The 21,779-nt window shown below is 43.8% G+C and overlaps 1 protein-coding gene across 1 annotated transcript in view; it reads left to right on the forward strand.

The window, feature by feature from the left end:
• LOC146809134 (uncharacterized) overlaps positions 1 to 21,779 on the forward strand; it is a 277,381-nt gene that overhangs the window by 28,579 nt on the left and 227,023 nt on the right. The window contains exons 5-8 of the mRNA XM_085615949.1: positions 951 to 989; positions 1,296 to 2,519; positions 12,572 to 12,619; positions 14,410 to 15,633. Of these exons, the coding sequence (XP_085472075.1) occupies positions 951 to 989; positions 1,296 to 2,519; positions 12,572 to 12,619; positions 14,410 to 15,633 (2,535 nt within the window). The remainder of the gene's footprint in view (positions 1 to 950; positions 990 to 1,295; positions 2,520 to 12,571; positions 12,620 to 14,409; positions 15,634 to 21,779) is intronic.

The following is a 21,779-nucleotide window of genomic DNA, read 5'->3' on the forward strand; positions in this document are numbered from 1 at the left end:
TCAGTTGGGGCAAGTCTGGTGGTGCAATGAAAGCCCATTTTGCTACGTTGCTTCATACATGGGAATCTAAGGCTATGGGCTTTAAGAGAAAGAGGATTAGTGCCCTAATGCACCATATTCCAAAAGATCTGACTGCTTACATATTTTCCATAACGTCAGTTAACTGATGGAGCTGTGAAAAATTCCAAAATCCAGCAAACATGTCTCTTCCTGGCCAATCCAATGCATTGGAAGAGGCTTGCTGGTTTGTACGGTCCCATCTCTCTCCTTTGGTGTGCCTTGCTGCTGTAACAATGCTGGCTGTCTTGGACCTCAGTGATACCCTACTCTCTGAGCTTCATCACTCTAGGGGGATATGTGGGAGTGCTGTCATTGCTCACTTTCCTGTTATCCACCTGGTGATTCATGTGTCTAATGACGAAGTGCCGTGTTGCTAAAAGAAAAGCCTTAAACAGTGACTACACTGCAGTGTCATCTGAAGGATTTTGGGGGCCTTGTGCAAGCCATCATTTGGGTCCCTGTTAGGAACAACTTTGAATTTTATTATCTATTTTCTGAAAACTCAAGCCCCATGATGCCAAACAATATTGAATTATATGTTCAAGGTTGAGACTGAGAATGAGGCTCTAGCTAGGCAAAGTAACAGTAAACTTTTCCAGGGGGCCTCCGGAAAGATGGGGGCCTTGGACAATTGCCCACTTTGTCCTTGCCTTAAAACGTCACTGCTGTGCTGTCCATTGTTGAGCTGCCATTTCAGCAGCCACTTGTTATCTGAGGGAAGCATGCCAGAACCACACTCAAGCAGACTCCATGCTAGGCACCCACGCGATCAGCAGCAGCACTTTGAGTATTAGTATTATAGAAGACATAGGCTGCGGAGGGAGGCGCTGGAAGGAAACTCTTGCCACTCTGAATCTTATAATCACTTTTTGTCTGCTTTGTCCTTTCAGCTCCCGCTCTGGCAGTACCCCAGCTTCCACCATCAAGAAGTGAGTATTGCATTCCATTTGCTTGTGTAAGAAAAATGGGGCATCTTTGTGGGTTGTGAGTTTACAGCACTGCAAAACATCTGTTTAAGTTGTGTTTGCCCATGCTGTAAGATTGCTGTACTTATTGAGGTTAAAGTACAAGCACCTCAAAACAAGTACAAGTGTCAGCATTAATGTTGAGCAGCACTCAAATCTACTCAATCTTATTACATGGCCTTTACCCTTCTATGTAGAACAGAGGAATGTTTCAGGATCATGCCACCAAGTGTTGGTTCACAGGTGACGTTCTCCCTTCTTATTGTTTAGGTACCCAGCCATCAGGAGTACTAGGTCTGGACTTCGTCACTTCTTTTCTACAAAATCAGCACAAAGCTGAAGCTCTGGTGTTTGAACTCCTCATCACAGCTTACTTTCCATCAACCACTGTCTCCGTCATCATCAACAAATCCAAGTTCAGGAAAGAATTCAGTGTGGAGCAAGGAGAGACAATTTCCGTACCTCTCCCTAAAGCTGTTGAGTTGCATGGAAGCAATACCTTTGATTCTTCTGTTATTATAAAAGCGGACAAAGTTATATCTCTCATTTCAAAGAACTATAAAGGTAACAGTGGAGCCATCACAGTCATCCTCCCATTGAATGTCTTAGGAAAGGAATATTATGTGGTAACGCCACCATGGGGACCAGAAGGCGAATACAAGGAGTTCTCCATCACTAACCACAAAGACTCTAATAAGGTGGACATCTACCTGACCGGAGCTGTGAAATTCCAAGACAAGACCTACGGAGCAGCCAGCATATTGACTGTTACTCTTGAACCCTACCAAGTGTTGCAGATTCAAAGCAGTGACGACCTTTCTGGAACCAGGATAGTATCTACGAGCCTCCTGGCTGTAGTCAGTGGGCACAGCTGTTCTGGACCAGCAAACGATTGCAGTCATGTCTCCCAGCAGCTTTCTCCTGTCTCTCGATGGGCCACAAGGTTCCTTGTTCCAGTCGTGTGCCCAGAAGACGGTACTGGTGTTATTTTTGTGGTAGCATCCAAAAATACTCACTTGGAGTATGAGAAAGAGGGAAAAAAGTATAGAGATGACTTGAAAGCTGGGCAGGTGTTACAGATTGCCACTGGCTCCACCATCGTGGACATCACAAGCAGTAATAGAGTCCAGGTCTTCTCCTACGTCAAAGGGGGGAAAAGAGGAACAGATGTATTTTACCCAGTCTTCATGTACATTCCTACCATGGCAAGCTACGGCACATCCTATAAAATCCTGGGACACGATACATTTGATACAAACATTGCTGTTTTCATAGTCAAGACTTCATCAACCTCTGAGATCACATTTGATGGACAACCCCTTTCGAATGTTGTATGGAAAGCTATTCCTGGAAGTGACTATTCTTGGGCGCAACTTGATTATGGCAGTGGGTTCAGCTGTCACAATGTGGACAGTGCAAGCAGTCCCTTCTTTCTCCAGAGCATTGGATATGGGGATCACAGAGCCTACGGAACGCCTGCCGTTCGCATCAGTGGTGAGTTCTCTTTGTTAATCTATTGTCTTGTTCAATCACAAAGTGGCGGGTGGTGTCCAGTGTTTCATGTGCCAGCTGAGTATGCCACTAAGCCAGAGCATGTTTGCAGACAAATCGGAGATGCAATTGGAGACAAACCTTCACATCAGTCGGACTGTCACTAGGCTTAAACAGTTCCAGCCAATTCTCCACTAAACAAGAGATATAAAGACATGTTCATTTTCACAAATATTCTACTTTTTTTTTACCCCTTGTTACCACTTTATAGAAAAAGTAAGTAAGGTTTTGGGGGGCAAAAAAATCAGCACTCATATTGGAGCAATGTGTTCAGCTGAGTAAACCAAGCTAAAACAAACCCAACGATTACATAAGCTGATTTGAAACAGCCATTGAAAGTTTGCCTATTACAAAAGAGTGATCTGACGCCTCTCTTTGTTAAAAGGTTGATCAGGTGTAGCTATTGACTGTTGTCTCCGGTAAAATGCTGACACTTGTCATAGGTACTGATATAATATGCATACATATGAGATGCCATTCGTGATGTCATCAGTGATATCATTAAATGCTGGAAGCTGGATTATTAGTAGGGGTAAGTAGTCAACTATCACTAGCAATAAGGCCATCAATGCAAATAAGGTCCAGAAAAGGTCTCAATAAATGGTTCCATAGCTCAACCCTTGGGAGCTCACATCGAGCAGGCAGGCTTAACTTATGACACAAGCTTTGACACCAAAGCACACATAATGCAGTTTTTTCAGTCCTTGATAAGAAAGTCCAATTTTGTCGTAGATGATGATAAGTTCTTCCTTTTTAATTCATAGACAGGTTCTCTATATGTTGTGTTCCAACAGAAAGCAGCTGACACGTGTTTCATCTACCCTTAACTTATGAGACAGGTGTGTGAAGCCATTAAAAACACCAATACATTAAATAAGTAAGACACAACACACAATAAAAATCCACAACCAATTTATAAAAATAGTAATATTTCTATGATTAAAATGACCCCAAAACAACAGAAATCCAATATAGTGAATCGGAGATATGAATTTTTAAAGAACAAACACATTCTCATGCTTAAAAACATATAGTGCAAACTTAGGAAATCAGGTCGCGCTTAACAAGAACAAAGTCAAAGTTTGAGATCAACTGCGATAGAGCCCTGGACGGATACACTAAGCAAGAAGCCTTAGTCAAAAGTTTACCTTCACACTTAGAATTTTCTGGATGATTTTCTCTCAAAGTCGATCGGGCCTCTCCAGCAAGGAGGATTCACAGCGAATTTGTTTGCTTGGTTCAGTGGGAGCTCCTGGTCAACTCCTGAAAGTCTTGAGCTCTGGAGCTTTCAGCAGGATGAACCTGAAATCCAGACTGGGTTGCGGTGTGAGGTAGTCAGCTTGACTCTCCATGTCGGGTTGGTTTCCTTATGGAACTTTTTCCAAAAGTTGCTCCAAACTTCTGGAACTACTTCCTGAAGTTCCTTTTGATGGTTCAAAGTGTCCACAACATAAATCCAAGATCCAGTGTCTCTGAGCTGCTCCTCAAAAGTTGGGACTAGTATTCCTACAATGCACCTGGTAAAATCCTTAAAAGTCTACTGGACGCACTCCAGGCAGGGGAGTTCTTGGGGGAGATGGTGCAGGTGAGCTCTGTTAACCTGTTGCTTTCAGGGAGTCCACTCCTTAATGCTTTTTCAAGCAAGGCGAAGTCCTCAGGGCTGCAGCTCCAAATCTGCAGCAGAAGCAGTCCTTCAGGGTGCAATCCTGTGAGGTGCCGACCAGGGTTCCAGCAGGGCAGCCCTTCTCCTTGTAGTTTCCGGCAGCAGATCTGAGTTGCTATCTCATATAATTATTTAGTTCTGGGGTTACAAGCAGGGGAGCACCACTGACCAATGGGATACAGGGCACCACCCAAAATCATGACAACTTCCTCCAAATTGTGGCATATTCTTGTCCCACAAAGCACTGTACTTTAAAATTCAAGTGAGAGAATTCCTTTCCTTGGCAGTAAGAACTGGCTACGCCAACCCACTGGTATGGCTCATTTTCCTTAAGACTCCCATTCCAGACCTCCTGCAAATTCCACTATTGAAGATCCCATCTGGTTGGGGGGTACAGGAAGAGGGGGTAGGCCTGGCTGGCATTCCTTACTGTCTGCTCTCTTTGAAGCCCAGTTTGATTCACCCAGCCACCGTCATAGCCTGATCTCTGCAGCTGCAGAGGTCCCCCATCAGATAACCTCTGTCTCTGTGTAGGCAACTTATCACCTCCTGAAAGCAGTTCAGCTAAGCCTGTTAATGGATGCCCAATCAGGAAAGGCTGCTAGAAGGCTGGATTTTAGCTCACAGAAAATAAAGTTTTGTAGATTCTTTTCGGTATTAGTTATGCTAAATTGAACAGTGGCAAGTTGTTGGACTTATCATTACCAATCTTTTAAGTTCTTGAAGTATTATTTTAGCTCAAAACAGTCAATAGATACACTGTATTATTGTATTCCCTTGTTAGAATATGGAGTTAAAAGTGCTACAATGGGGAAAAACGAAATTGTCAATGTTTCCTTCACCAGGTCATAAAATATAAAAATATATAAAAATGTCCCTGCTTACTTTTACATGGCACACCACCCTGGGTGCACTTAGGGTCCACCTTAGGTATGACATATTTAAAAACAAGGTAGTTTAATACTTTGGATATACCTTTAAATCCAAAGTCGAATTTGCATGCCATTTCAATTTAAAACGCAGCTTGCAAAGCAGGGCTGACTTTTAAAATGACATCAAGCAACACAACAGTGCACAGTTAAGTTCCTCAAAGCAGCTGGACCTCTACAACTACATGCCCTACTATATACTAGGGACTTACATGTAGGTTTTCAGTGCCAATAGTAATTACGTCTAATTACCATATACCTTTTTAATAAGAGCACTGGCCCTGGCTCATCATCTAAGTGGAAAACCTGGAAATTCCATCCGCATTGGCATGGGCAGTCCCCAGTCTGTGTTCCACTGTGAAATCCATCCCCTGTAGAGAAATGGACCACCTCGATATCTTTAGATCCCCCCCATCTGCATTAGCCATCTGAGAGGTCTTTTGTGAGTTTGACAACGAAAGTGAGTAGTAAACAGGTATGGTCTCAGCTTTTCAAGGGAACAAACCACAGCAAAGGCCTCCCTCTCAATGGCACTCCACCTTTGTTCTCTGGGGAGAAGTCGCCTGCTAGTGAAGGCAATTGGCTGACCAAGGCTCTCCACATTTACTTGTACCAACACCGCCCCAATCCCTAGCTCTGAAGCATCCGTCTGAACCACAAATTCCTTTGTGTAGTCAGGGGCCAGTAACACTGGAGCTGAACACATAGCCTCTTTCAGAGTATCATGGGCCTTCTAACACTCTGGGGTTCACATGACTTTCTTTGGCCGCTTTTTAGAAGTGACTTCTGCTAGAGGAGCCACAGTGGTCCAATAGTTCTGAACAAATCTTCTATAATACCCAATCAGACCAAGGGAGGCCTTGACCTGTGTCAGGGTTGGAGGAGCTGTTCAATCCAAAATGGTTTCAGTTTTGGCCTGGAGAGGTTGTACATGCCCTCCACCTATAACTGAACTCTGCCCTGCTGTCACTTGCTGACCTTAATAGTGAGGCCTGCCTGCTGCAAGTCTTGATGCACTTCCTTCAGGTGGCTTAAGTGATTCTCCCAGGTGGAACTGTACACAGCTATATCGTCCAGATAAGCTGCACTGAACTGCTCCAGCCTAGACAGGACCCGGTTCACCAACCTTTGGAAGGTGGCAGGGCATTCTTTAAGCCAAAGGGCATTACTCTAAAATGATAATGTCCCTTTGGTGTAGAGAATGCTGACCCCTCCTTTGCTCCTTCACTGAGGGCAATCAGGCAGTAGCCTGAGGTCGTACTTAGTAGGCCCTAACCTATCAATGAGCTCATCAGCGCTAGGAATAGGGTGTGCATCAGTCTTTGTGACTGCATTCAATCCTTTATAGCCCACATAGAACCTCAACTCCTTCTTTCCCCCTGGGGTAGGTCTGGGTACCAGCATGACTGGGTTGGCCCAAAGACTGTCAGAGGGCTCAGTTACACCCAAGTCCAGGGTCTGAGCTACTTCAGCCTTGATGAAGGCTCTGACCTGGTCAGATAACCTGCAAAACTTGTTCTTGACTGGTAGGCTGTTAACAGTGTCAATGTCGTATACATGCCAGCTGGTGATACCTGTTCACTCATAAGAGAACCCCTGGACTCCTTCCACAATATATCTCATTTTGATGTATCATATAAAGTCAGCTTCCCACAGTCATGTAGTGCATCTTCCTTTATATCCAATGAGTGTTGCAATGCTGCTCCTAACGTGTATTGTAAAATATCATTTTGTGATGATTTTTATTAATCAGACAATAAATATTATTCTATTTTAACATGCTATGTCTCTTCCCCGTAGCTCAGCAGAGACCGTCATTGAGTGCATCCTCCTTTATATTAAATATGAGGCAGCAGGGCTTCTCTTAACGTGCTACGGCTCTTCACCATAGCACAGACTGTCATGGAGTACATCCTCCTTTATATCAAATATGGCGCTGCAATGCTTCTCCTAACGTGCTAGGGCTCTTTACTGTAGCTCAGCACAGACTGTCACAGAGTGCATCCTCCTTTATATCCAATGTGATGCTACTCCTAACATGCTATGGCTCTTCACCATAGCACAGACTGCCATGGAGTGCATCCTCCTTTATATCCGACGTGATGCTGCAATGCTTCTCCTAACATGCTATGGCTGTTCACCGTAGCTCAGTACAGACTGCCATGGAGTGCATCCTCCTTTATATCCAATGTGATGCTGCAATGCTTCTCCTAACGTGCTACGGCTCTTCACCGTAGCTCAGGACAGACTGCCATTGAGTGTATCCTCCTTTATATCCAATGCGCTGCTACTCCTAACATGCAATGGCTCTTCACCATAGCACAGACTGCCATGGAGTGCATCCTCCTTTATATCCAATGCCATGCTGCAATGCTTCTCCTAACATGCTACAGCTCTTCACCATAGCTCAGCACAGACTGCCATGGAGTGCATCCTTCTTTATATCCAATATGATGCTGCAATGCTTCTCCTAACGTGCTACAGCTCTTTACCGTAGCTCAGCACAGACTGCCATGGAATGCATCCTGCTTTCCATCCAATGCGATGCTTCTCCTAACGTGCTACGGCTCTTCACCGTAGCTCAGCACAGACTGTCATGGAGTGCATCCTCCTTTACATCCAATGCGATGTTTCTCTTAACGTTCTACGGCTCTTCAAGGTAGCTCAGCACAGACTATCACGGAGTGCATCCTCCTTTATATTCAACGTGATGCTGCGGGGCTTCTCCTAATATGCTATGGCGCTTCACGGTAGCTCAGAACAGACTGTCATCGAGTGCACCCTCCTTTACATCCAATGCGCTGCTATTCCTAATGTGCTATGTCTCTTCACCGCAGCTCAGCACAGACTGTCATGGAGTGTATCCTCCTTTACATCCAATGCGCTGCTATTCGTAATGTGCTATGTCTCATCACCTCAGCACAGACTGTCATGGAGTGTATCTTCCTTTAGATCCAATGTGATGCTGCAATGTTTCTCCTAACGTGCTACGGCTCTTCATCGTTGCTCAGCACAGACTGTCATGGAGTGCACCCTTCTTTATATCCAATGCGTTGCTACTCCTAATATGCTATGTCTCTTCACCGCAGCTCAGCACAGACTGCCATGGAGTGCATCCTCCTTTATATCCAATGTGATGCTGCAATGCTTCTCCTAACATGCTATGTCTCATCCCCATAGCTCAGCAGAGACTGTCATGGAGTTCATCTTCCATTATATCCAATGCACTGCTCCTCCTGACGTGCTACGGCTCTTCACCATAACACAGACTGTCATGGAGTGCATCCTCCTTTACATCCAATGCGATGCTTCGCCTAACGTGCTACGGCTCTTCACTGTAACTCAGCACAGACTTGCATGGAGTGTATCTTCCTTTATACCAAATGTGATACTGCTCCTAACGTGCAATGTCTCTACACCGTAGCACGGACTGTCATGGATTGCATCTTCCTTTATATCCAGTGTGATGCTACTCCTAAAGTGCTACGGCTCTTCACCGTAGCTCAGTGCAGACTGTAATGGAGTTCATCTTCCTTTATAGCCAGTGCGATGCTACTACTAACGTGCTATGACTCTTCACTGTAGCTCAGCAGAGACTGTCATGGAGTGTACCTTCCTTTAGTTCCAATGTGATGCTGCTTCTAACATGCTGCGTGTTTTCACCGTTGCTGCAACAAATGATGGAGGGAATGCTGAATCAAGCCAGACTAACTTGAATCAATTGGCACAGTGAGCAAGGGTCCCACGTCTGGGCATACCCACTCCACTAAGGGCAAAAAACAATGCAGCAATATATGATGCTCTCCATGTCACTGAAGTCAAGCTGGCCTGGCTGATGACGGGTGATAACATGAAACCGGTCCTAGGATACTTGTTTCCAGTCCAGGGAGGACCTGGTCTGGCAGTTCGGGCTGGACAGTTCCCATGGGGTACAGGGTCAAAACTTATTTGCATATGGCTGCGTCTAAACTAGAATGGCATGGGGAGCCCAAAAATTATGGATTTAGGCCCAGATGTCTGTACTGACATGACATTGTTCTGCATTCTGCCCATCAATTGTTCTTATTGCATGTGTCATTTCACCGTAGTACAGACTGTCATGGAGTGCACCTTCCTTTATATCCAAATGTGATGCTCCTATCGATGCACTACGGCTCTTCAGCGTAGCTGAGCACAGACTGTCATGGAGTGCATCTTCCTTTATGTCCAATGTGATGCTCCTGCCAATTTGCTACGGATCCTAGATTTACAACGAAGGGACAAAATATTACCATTACCTTGTCCTTACTTTGCTTGTGGCCTCAGCCTTTTCTGTATTTGGTTCCAGGCTTCGCAGTGGATGACTTCTTTCTCTTCCTCACGTCTAGTATGAGTGTGGGTCAAACAACTTAACAGGGAACGGTAACACTTGATGGTCTTCACCCACCTTCGCCTCCTCCTGATTCTTTCACTTCTAGTTTCTTTTTTCTTTAGTTTGAGATTTGCACCTTGCCTCTTCTGTCCAACATGAGATGATGTATCAGAATGTCATACAGGCATCCTAATCTTCCAAGCATCTCAGCGCTAATGATGAGGCCGGCCCTCAGGTTCTCTTACTACCCAACATACCTGGGTCAGCAGAAGTGACCTCGCACTTCCTCGAACACTCTTCTAACCCCCTGTCCCTCAGGTAGCTCCTAGGGCGCTTTCTCTCTGTTATGGGAAGAACAAGGTGTGGACACTACTGAAAGAGAATTTAGCCCTGAGAAGCATTCTTACATCCTGTTCCTGCCACTGCCTTAATGATCCCTGGCCTGAGGACAGTGCCAGCGTCGCAAAGGGTTAATGGAGGGGCAGCATCTGCGGTCCTCTGACGTCAATGATAGCACTCAGTAAGCCTTACCAGTAGGTAGAGTATGACCCAGCTGCGCTGGTGCGGGGGCATGCAGTGCATGCTGGGTAACAGTTGGTGTCTACGTAATATACCCAAGGTGGAAATGTGCCTCAAAAGTATTTGTAAATACCCCAAATCATGCACATTTTTAGGGGTTCACCTACATTTCAGGGTATTGCATTTTAAAATGCCTTTGACGTTCCCAGGAGATTTGTTCTCACGAAAAATTGGACCAAATCGGTTTAGTTTTAAGTGTGGCTGCAGGTAAATTGACTTGAGGGAGTGGACATTCACATGTTGTGAACACCCAACATGAAATTATTTAATCTAGGTACAACGCATAAACCTTTGAGAATATGTAACAGATACGATGGTGAAAGAATGAAGCCACCGACCATGTCAGTGCGCATTTCCATCGAGTGACAAAGGATTGCTTTGCTTCTTAGAGCAAGCTATGACTGCCACTTGAGCATACTTCCTTTGTGCAGGGTCCTGGTTCAGGCATTCTGAAGTTAAAGCTGTTAGCCAAGTGTTGAAGATAACTGATGGTGATACACTGTATCACCAAGAAAACCTTATTTCCTGTGTGTGTGTTGCTGCACAATTACAGGAGCCCATTGGCAGACATTCTTTGCCTGATATTCACCTGACTTACAGCTGGGGGAGAGTCACCAAAGAGGACTTGTTAAATTAACCAACTAGCTTACATCAGAGCTACTTGCTCTAGGTAATGCTACTGGGTCTCTCAGTTCCTACTAGTATATTCAACTCAGGATGCTTCTAACATGGTGAGATCTTGCATGGTGCATTTGCAGAGTATTTAGGGAGGAGCAACATGTTGCTGCCAGCATGGTCCTAGCCCAGCATCGCAAGCATCTAATGGCACCTCAATAATCTCTAGAAACAATAGAGATGGATTGGTTTCGGTTGGCATGTTCTTCACAGGTCTCCCACCTCAAATACTATTCTAAGTAAGTCAGTGCTTTACACTGGCTTGTTCTTGACTGTTCTACTACCTCATCTATTACTCTACACGCCGGATTGGCTTGCTTTAGAATGTTATAACATGTTTGACACCTCAGATACTATTCTAAGCATGTTCTGGACAGGTTTACAATCTGAAATACTGTTCTAAGCATATGAATGCTTTCATGTTCTTGGCAGTTCTGCTAGCTCAACTAGCATATTGCAGGTGTTGGTAGGCGTGTTCTTCACAGAATGAATAGTTGAGATAGGTGTTCCCATGATAATTCAGCTATCGAGGATCTAGGTGCCTTGGTATGTCATGTAATTGTACCTTGAATCCTATTCTACGCATACCAGCGGCTTGCATTGGCAGGTCGTTGACATGTACCTTGAATCCTATTCTACACATGCCAATGGCTTGAATTGGCATGTGATGTACATGTACCTCGAATCCTATTCTACGCACACTAATGGCTTGCATTGGCATGTCATGTACATGTACCTTGAATCATATTTCTACGCATACCAATGGCTTGCATTGGCATGTCATTGACATTTACTTTGAATCCTATTCTACTCATATCAATGGCTTGCATTGGCATGTCATTGACACGTTCCTTGAATCCTACTCTCCACATACCGATGGCTCGCACCTCAAATACTATTCTACGCATGACAATGACTTGCCTTAGCATGTCATGGACATGTACCTCAAATCCTATTCTACGCATACCAATGACTTGCACTGGCATGTCATGTACATGTACCTTGAATCCTATTCTACGCATACCAATGGCTTGCATTGGCATGTCATGTACATGTACCTCAAATCCTATTCTACGCATACCAATGGCTTGCATTGGGGTGTCAGATACAGGTACCTCAAATCCTATTCTACGCATACCAATGGCTTGCATTGGCATGTCATGTACATGTACCTCGAATCCTATTCTACACATGCCAATAGCTTGCACTGGTGTGTCATCGACATGTACCTTGAATCATATTCTACGCATACCAATGGCTTGCATTGGCATGTCATTGACATTTACCTTGAATCATATTCTACGTATACCAATGGCTTGCATTGGCTTGCCATTGACATTTACCTCAAATACTAATCTACGCATGACAATGACTTGCCTTAGCATGTCATGGACATGTACCTCGAATCCTATTTATCACATACCAATGGCTTGCATTGGCATGTCATGGACATGTATCTCGAATCCTTTCCTACGCATACTAATGGCTTGCATAGGCAAGTCCTTGGCAGCTGTGATGCCATAAATACAGCTGTAAGCATATGAATGGGTCACTCTGCATGTTCCCCACAGTCCTGCTATCTCAGGTAATGTTTCAAGTGCATGTTATTCCCCTTTGCATGTCCTTGACAGCTCAGCTACCTCAAATCCCAGTCCAAGTGCACGAATAGTCAGTGTTGGGAAGTGTTAGAATCCTGCTGGCTCAAATTCTATTCTATGCGTAGGATGGCTTTAGTTGACATGTTTTTCACAGCTCTGCTCCCGGAAATGCTTTTCTAAGCGTCCTTCTTTTCTTTCAGAACCATCAGCCGAGACCCCTGAGGACAGGCTCTTCATAGACCTCGATGGTGAGTACAATTCTACTGCTGGAACCAGAGAGGTGGTGTAGTACGCCATCATAGCCAGTTAGTGAATATGGAACGGTGTCAGAATCCAGAGTGCTGGGGGCAATGGCATTGCCGTATTGCCAAACGCTTTATCTAGTCAGATAATAATAGGAGCCACACACCTCCACATGTGGCTGCAGGCCCACGTCACATATGAGGGAGGTCACTGGTGGTCCTTTTATTTATTGATGTTATCTATGTAGTATGACGCAACAGAGGACTTTGGAGAATATGAGACATAGCATATCATTGAAGGTGAGGGGCGGGGCTGCACTGAAGCTGATTCAGGAAGAGGCAGAAAGGCAGGGAGGGGGTTAGGGGCATTAGAGCAGGGGTGGAATGGACCACAGTTTTTAGGAGCTGGTGAAGAGTTGGCAGGGAATAGGAGGGAGGTTTGAGGAGGGGTCAGAATGAAGCTGGTGAAGCGCTGCCATGGAAGAGGCAGAAGGTTTAAGGAGTGGGCAGAATGGAGCAGGGGCACAGCTGGTAGGGAATTGGAGGAAGGTTTAAGGAGTGGGCAGAATGGAGCAGGGGCACAGCTGGTAGGGAATAGGAGGGAGGTTTAAGGAGTGCGCAGAATGGAACCGAGGGACAGCTGGCAGGGATTAGAAAGGAGGTTTAAGGAGTGGGCAGAATGGATCTGGAGAACAGCAGGCATGGAGCAGGGTGTGAGTTTAGAGAGAAGGCAGAATGGAACTGGTGATGATATTGCAGGGACAGCGGTCGGAGTTGTAAGTAGGTAGACCTCACCGATCTTAGTCTTGTGCAGCTAGTGACTAGTTGGCAAAGAGAGGAGAAGGGCTCTAAAGCAGGAGGTGGAAGAGCTAGAAAGGAGATGTAAAAGAAGGGCCAGCTTTGGGCATGGGCGAGCTGGGCACAGGCCCAGGGTGCCAATATTCCGAGGGGCCCAACAGGGACCTGCCTGACTTACTGTCATGCAAACAGCAGCTCTTTCATCCCACTTGGTCTCACTCGGTTCGCGTTAAAGACTTTGTAATCAGCGCCAGTGTTAGCATCTCATCAGCCCCCTGCCTCCTCTCATCTCATGACATCACACCACAGCAACCCCTCGCCCCCACAACAAATACCACATATTCTTTCTGCCCAAGGGCACTGTCCCGGTTAATTTGATGTAGGGCTGGCTTCAAAGAAGAGGGTAGAATGGAGCTTATGACCGGGGTTGGTGACCTAAGGAATCAAGCAATATGGAGCACAGTCTTGTACAGCTGGTGAAGAGCATGCAGAGAGGGGTACAATATTTATGGAAGAGGCAGACTGCAGACATAGCCCCGATGTACCGGGATGATGCAAATGCCCATAATGGACATTGCTATGGAGAGCCTCCAAAGAGCAGCTAGAAACTCTTGTAAACCAACTCGGGGCAAGGGTTTCCAGCTTACCTGGTTCCCTTTCTATGACATAGACTCTTCTTATCGGGATAAGCAAGCCGATATCGAGTGACACGTGGCACTATGTGAATTGATTGATCTAAAATTAGACCATAGTGCGGTTCAAATGGTAAAGAGTTGTCATGGGATGCGTAGGAGCTAGAACATTAATTTGACCTTGAGATGCTGTTGTAAGGTTCACTAAAGTCTTAGAATACAAGTAGATGAACAATGTAATTTTTGTAACTGGACACAAGACTGCTTTGTGGGTTGCAATGAAGCCTTGCTAGAGAGTGGAGAACAAAAATGTGACAAAGAAAGTTCCAGGGCACCACATCTGACCTTTTTTTCTGATTGTATTAGGAACCCAACCCTTAAGTCACCTGGGGAGATACTTCATCATTCCAAGCCCCAAGAGCACAGGCGAAGAGCAGACAACTGTGCATCTCCACTTTACAGTCTACTTTGACAGAACAACCGTCATCCTTACATTTGCGAAGATGAACTACAGGAAAGAACTCCAACTCTTAAAGGGGCAGACAGTCACCATCTCATTTAACATCCCTTCAGAATTTTTGTCCTATCAAACTCCTGGATATTCCATTGTCATTAGCTCAAATAACGTCATCTCACTTGAAAGTGCAACACAGCAGGGTGAGCGTACGACAACCATCAGTGTTCTCCCCGTGACACTACTGGGGATTGAGTACTATGTTGTGACTCCACCTGCAGAACAGGGAACTACCAAAGAGTTTTCAATTTCTAATAATGAGAGTCCAAATAGGGTAGTTATTTACCCAACGGGAACTGTAAATTTCCAAGGGAAGACATACCCAGCGGGCAGCAAGTTCACTATCGACCTTGAACCTTTCCATGCAGTTTACGTACAAAGTAGCGACGACCTCTCGGGCACTCAAATCACAGCTACAAGCCCAGTCTATGTAGTGAGCACATGTGGCTATTCTAGGCCAGATCCCAAATCCATCAGTGTGACCACACCACTCTTGCCAGTTATCCTTTGGGGGAAAGCATTCCTGGTTCCTGCCCTGTCTTCTCCCGACAGTCCAGGCATCATCACCATTGTCGCTTCTAAAAGTGACACTCACCTACATTATGAATGGGGGCCCTCCAGGAAGACGCAGACCCTGGATGCAGGAGAGGTGGTCAGGATACAAATGGAAGACAAATATCCTGTGTTCATCACAGCTAATCATGCAATCCAGGTGACATATTATAGCCATGGCGGCCAAAGGGAAGGGAAGCCCGTGAAACCCTACATAGTGAATATCTATGATGTCTCAAAGTATGACACCACTTACAAAATCATTGGGAGCAACAAATTTGACAGTAACTTTGCAATCATTACAATAAGGACCTCTGCTGTGTCTTTGATCACTTTGGATGGACAGCCCCTCACAGGCATTCAGTGGAACCCTATCCCTGGTACAGCATACTCATGGGCACTGTATGACCTCGTCAAGTATTCCGGCAGCTACACTGTGCGAGTTCCCCACGTTCCGTTTGGACTGATGATTGTCAGATTCAGCGACAATAATGTACGCGTGTCTCCTGCTACAGCTGTCAGTGGTGAGTCCTTTCTTTTTATTGGAGGTGTCTTACTAATTGAGAAATTGTTCGTGTACTTTTTTGCATGCTGTCACTTTGGTGGCCATTGTGTCCATATTCATTCGTAAAAAAATGCCCTCAATGTAAAAAAAACTGCTAAAGCGAACAAAATACACGCGCAGGGCATGCTGAAAAAAGATAATACACTGAAACAGTGAAGCCACAACAGCACAACACAATCATAATCCACAGCATTCATGGTGCTGGTAAATGTATAATCTGCACTGAAAAAAACAAATGATAGCTAAGGCAACAACATCTACAGGTATCAATACAACATATGTTTTGATTGAAACTTACATCTGCACAAACTCTTAATAACTTGGGGGCATATCAACAACAACCGGCGATAATTATCGCTAAGCGCACTGAGCGCTAGGATAATTATCGCCGGCTAGCGTTGATTTTGATCACTGAGATAGCGTGCTATTAGCAACGCTTATCTCAATAGCGATAAAAATCCTCACGCTAAGTAGCTAACGTGAGATTATCGCTGGAAACCCAGCGATAATCTCACGTTAGCTTGTTGATAGGGACAGACAAATTTAGCCATGATATCCTCCTTCCGTAGGATATCATGGCTAAGTCCGAAAAATACCAGACGTAAAAAAGCAGCGTTAACCGCGGCTAGCGCTGCTTTTTTTGTCTCTAACAGGGTTAGCGATATTCTTGATAATAGGAGAAATGTCGCTTAACGACATTTCTCCTAATATTTTACTCTGGAACGCCCCCGTTGCATCTCATTAGAGATGCAAGGGGAAGCGTAGAGTAAAAGGGTGCTAACATGCAAATTTGCATGTTAGCACCCTGTTGTTGATAGGGTGCTAGTTTTATCTCTGCTTTTTTGGCTTTTAAAGCCAAAAAAGCAGAGATAAAGCCCTTGTTGATATGCCCCATAGCAATCTAACCAAAATGCTTGGAGTGCATTGCATCTCACACCATGCTAAGAGTCAATGACACAAATGGAGCTCACACAAGCGATGCATTGTGATATGATGAAAATACAAACCAAATTACACATTTCTACTGAGCAGAACCCAGTCCACCATTCAACAAACAGAACACGTTCAATAGCATATGAACAGCAGCATTATCGTAGCAACATTCGGTATCTATTTACAGCAGGCAAATACTTGCAAAAACATATCAAGCAAAGCTTTTGCTTTTACTGAAGAAAAGGCCGCCAGAACAGGAGATCACTGACATTTAAAAACACGCATTTACAATGCAATCGGTCTCGCAATTGCTTGATTTTGAGATATTGGCATTGTAAATGGCAATGTCTTTTATAATATTAAAAGGCATTGTCATTTACAATACCAATAGTTTAAACTTTTGCAAAAGCGATGCCTATTGCAGAGCCCGTTGTCCGTTTATCGGGTGCTGTGCTCACTATTAAAGTAAATAAGCATTTGCAATGAAATCAGTCTTACCTTTGGGGCCTTATATGTATTTAGCTATGCAGCACATTAGCCTGGTTGCTGAAACATCTGCTGTTCTTTAACATGGAGGAAAGAAAGCACCAAACTGCGTGACACGCCAGCTATGGGAATACATGGAGAGAAATATTGCCTTTCAGCGGGAAATGGTATAGTCCAAATCTCTGTTTTTAATATAAAAGCAGGGCCTTCAGTGGTCAAATCACTGAAAATACAAGATTTGAAAAAATTATTATTGTCTACAGGTGCTAGTGGAAGACAATTTCTATGGACTGGAATCTAGCAAATGCTAAAATGATTCTGGTATTTTACTGACCTCTGCTGGTCGTTTTCTATCAAGAAGGTTAAATAGACACAGTTGTCAGAAAAATTAAAAAAAGAAAGTCCCTCAGCAGAAAGCAATTCTGATATTTTACTGACCCCTGCTGGTCGCTTTCTCTCAAGGCAGTTAAATAGAGGCAGTTGAACAGAAAGAAAGTCCCTAAGCGGAACAGACAAGTCCTAGGGTTGATCTCCAGAGCCCACAAAGTACATACACCTATAAGTATATACTAAAGTATATACTAAAGTATATACAAGCGGTCTCGAATGCTCGACCTAAAAAAAGAAACAGAGGGGGATATGTACAATGAAGTGGCGGAGCATGTCGTTAGCCTCCTTGGCTTAACGACACGCTCCGCCACTTCGGGAGCTCAAGGCTGCACCATATTTACCATTTCCCCCTGCAATGGCGCTAAGTTTAACAATTTAGCGCCAATGCAGGCTCCCTTGCACCAAAGTGCAAGGGTGTCTGTGTGCAGGGGAGGATTGGTTATGTGTAGGAAGGTGTCCCTTCCTGCACATAAACAATGCTAAAATGCCATTTTATAACTTTTATGTGTGGTACTTCAAGTAGCAAACATAAAAGTTACAAAATGGCATTTTTAAAAAAAAGGTTTGTTCATGTACAAGAAGGGACACATTCCTGTTCATAAACAGACCATGGCATTTTGCTTTCCCCATGTGTGCTGCACAAGGCAGCATACATGGAAAAAGCAAAAACGAGGAGAAATAATGCATTTCTCCTCGTTTTGCCAACTTAAGACCAGGATTTTCCTGGTCTTAATTTTCACTCTGCCTGCTATGTATGCCACCCTTGTACATAGGGGGCAGCATCAAATACAATGAGTGTTGCGGTGAAACGCCCACCACAACACCCACTGCACTCCCCTTTCACGCTAACCATAATGTGAACGGGTGCCTTATGTGCAATGCTGCCTTGTACATAAGGCGCAGCCCCTATCGCCACCACAACGTCCGTAAAAGGGACGTTGTGGTGGCGATAGGGGCTTGTACATATGCCCCAGAGTGCGGTGTATGTTGTTGCTTCCCAAGAAACAGAGGTAAAATACCAACTGGGAGAGATTAAGGAAAAAAAGACCCTTCCCGCAAACTACTTGCTCAAGATTGAAATGAGAGACTCCTACCCGCTTGTCCTCACTGCCGACAGGCCAACTGAGGTTCTGTATCACAGCTTGGAGGGTTACATTGGAGACCGATCATCAGCACCTTATATGGTCAGAGTTCTCAAAGTCAGAGATTATGGAACCAGGTACAAAATCACTGCCCAACTCAACTTTGACAAAAGCCTTGCTGTTTTTATAGCAAAGGCAGAGTCAGTGCCTTAAATCACCTTCGATGGGAAATCACTTCCCGATATACAGTGGAAACCAATATGAGGAACGCAGTACTCCTGGGGGATATACGACTGTGGTATCACACCTGCCAACCATGTCGTGGAGCATCCCCAGATTTCATTTGGACTCAATAATTTAGGTATTTTTTTTTATGTACCGAAAGCCAGTTAAGTAGCAGCCTCATGCAGAGGAATTTACTATGACATACTTTTGTAGCATTCCTGCCTTAGTCCTGAATGAGCCCAGGAGTACTCCTGGTTTACTCATGAAGTTTACAAGGAAACTGGGAGTTCTCACAGGCGTAAACCATGCCTACTGACTCATACGCCAACCTTTGTGACTTATGCCTATCGGATTAAGGCTGGCAGTGAAATCTAGTAAAATATTCATTCACCAGCTCCCCATTGAATAATCCAAGTTTACACACACCCACACACACACACATGCATGCATGGACGCAAACACACACACATTCCTTTTTAAGTGGAGTTGTAAAAACATGGGTTCATGTGAACAACGCACTTTTAGACTACTAGCACTTTTTTCTTACATTTAGCACAATATGATATTCATCTTAAAATTAAAATTGATTGTTTACATACAATAGGAAATGTTTACATAAAATAGCGTATTTTGCACAGATATAATGAAATCATAATATAAAGATACACAGGTAATATGTCACTGTTTTAAAATATGTATTTATACTATTTTAATAACTAATTGTTTATTTTATACAAGGTTAATGATGATGTGCTGTGGTCAACATAATTTTTATGCATTATGCGTATATGTAAATAAGCTCCATGTGGTGATAAAGCATGGAGCTTAAAGTGGTACTAAGCAGCAGACAATATCGAAAATCAGTACCGAAACAAACAATATTTCTGTTTATATAATGTGTTGCATTTATGCAAATATATAAAATGTAAACATAATTATTCATTGGTAAGGTAGGTGAATATTGTTTGAGGCGGATGTAGAAAACACACGGATAGTCTGTTTTCTAGTTTCACTATAAGAGCAAGAGTATAAAAAATGCACTTGTCACTTTAAAAATGGGGAGAAATTACGTGGTGGGTCATGTGATCAAGAACCCTTGGAGGTTCGAAACGCCTCATGGCAGGCGTGCACTGAAAAAATAAATTTAGATTTGCACTAAGAAATTGGAGTTCATGCCTTTCTTGGTTCCGGGGATGGAGAGAAAGGAATATGGAAGATATAAATATATATATATATATAAATATATATATACACACACACACACATATATATATATATATATATATATATATATATATATATATATATATATATATATATATATATATATATATATATATATATATATATATATTAGCAAAATTAGCTTAACTGTTCCAAGCTTCTTTGTCTTGTTCAGAAAATCTTTGGCTGCCAAGGCTCCGGTCTACCTACAAGAGAAACCTTCCTGTTACTGTCCTAGTAGAAATCTTAGATCACAGGGGATCAACTGTTGCCATGCCCGCACCTCATCCGCACTGCGTGATACAGCAGACGGCCATACTCCTATCGGGCTTCTTACCACTGGAACAAACTTTCTCTTCATATTCGCTCTACTCTGATTCCAATAGATTTCAAAAGTTTTTAAAGACCTGGCTTTTCTGATTGACCTTCTTGCCTACAACCATAGAGAGCACCAAGATACTCCCTTGGTAGTGAGTCCTTTTGCGCTATACCAGATATATGTAACATAACATGCCATAAAATAAATGTAAATGTAAATTGATACTTGTATAGCGCACTACTCACCCGCAAGGGTCTCAAGGCACTTGTACGAATACCACTGTGGAACCCATCCTGGCTTTCCCTGTGAGGCGTCCACTCCTGGGCACCCCCAAGGTGGAGGCCAGGCATCCTTAGCGTTGTGGGGGCCGTTGTGGAGATTAAGCAAGCTATTGCCCAGAGTTGCAGAGTGGGACTCCATGATTGGAATGGCACCGAGGCGAGAATTATCAGGTCCGTGGAATTTTGAGCCCAAGACCTGCCGAGGCGAGGAATTGAACCCTGGTCCCGGGCTAGACCTCTGCATCAGGTTCTGCCGCTCTAATCATTGAGCCACACTTCTCCACAACATAACATACCAACGCCGCCTGGAAGAATAAAATATAAATAAATATATATATATATATATATATATAAATATATATATATAAATATAAATATAAATATAAATAAAAATAAATATAAAATAAAATATAAATCCAGTTGCGTTCAGTCAAGTTGCTAACACAGCCCATGTTCATGTATGGTTCAACATCTTGGGCAAGATGTCCTCCGACCCATATGCCGTTTGATGTTGTTGGCTTTTTCTGCGTCATTTGGGACGCTCAGTCATCATTCATTAGCAGCAAGACCCTCTGAGAGTGCAGGCACCTCAAACATATAATTATGGCTAATATGCTCCTATATTATAACTTTCCCTTGTCTGAAGACAACCACATTTGCTAAGAATATTTAGGGGCAGATTTACCAGCCCCTTGGGCCACTTTTGCGTCACTTTTCCCATGTTAAAAATGACGCAAAAGTGGCGCAAGGGCCTTGTAAATAAGCCCCTTAGACTTTTGCGCCAAAAAAGCATGTCTCAAGACTCTCCTGAGGCAAAATGGCATAAAAACGGGAAGCCTTCTGCTCTGTGGCTGCACACTCTGTTTCAAATTTAAAATCAATGGGAAAGCCCGAAAACACCGAATTGGAATAACCTCTGATTGATGCCTACACAGAACATTTCCACCACCTCCCATTCACTGTTGTCCTCATTCCAGGAACCCACAGAAGACTCTTTAGGACATTTATGCATTGCCCCCTGTTGGTCTCTATCAATCACTCCAATGTCTTTTGGCAATGAAGATTGAAAGAGGCAATTTCATTCCCAGTGGCGAACTTCCCATGACCTCCATATAAACAAAAAAATATTTATACAGGGTTAAAATGATGTTTGTATATGAACTGG

Source organism: Triturus cristatus, chromosome 7 (assembly GCF_964204655.1).
Source record: "Triturus cristatus chromosome 7, aTriCri1.1, whole genome shotgun sequence".
Taxonomy (NCBI): Eukaryota; Metazoa; Chordata; class Amphibia; order Caudata; family Salamandridae; genus Triturus; species Triturus cristatus.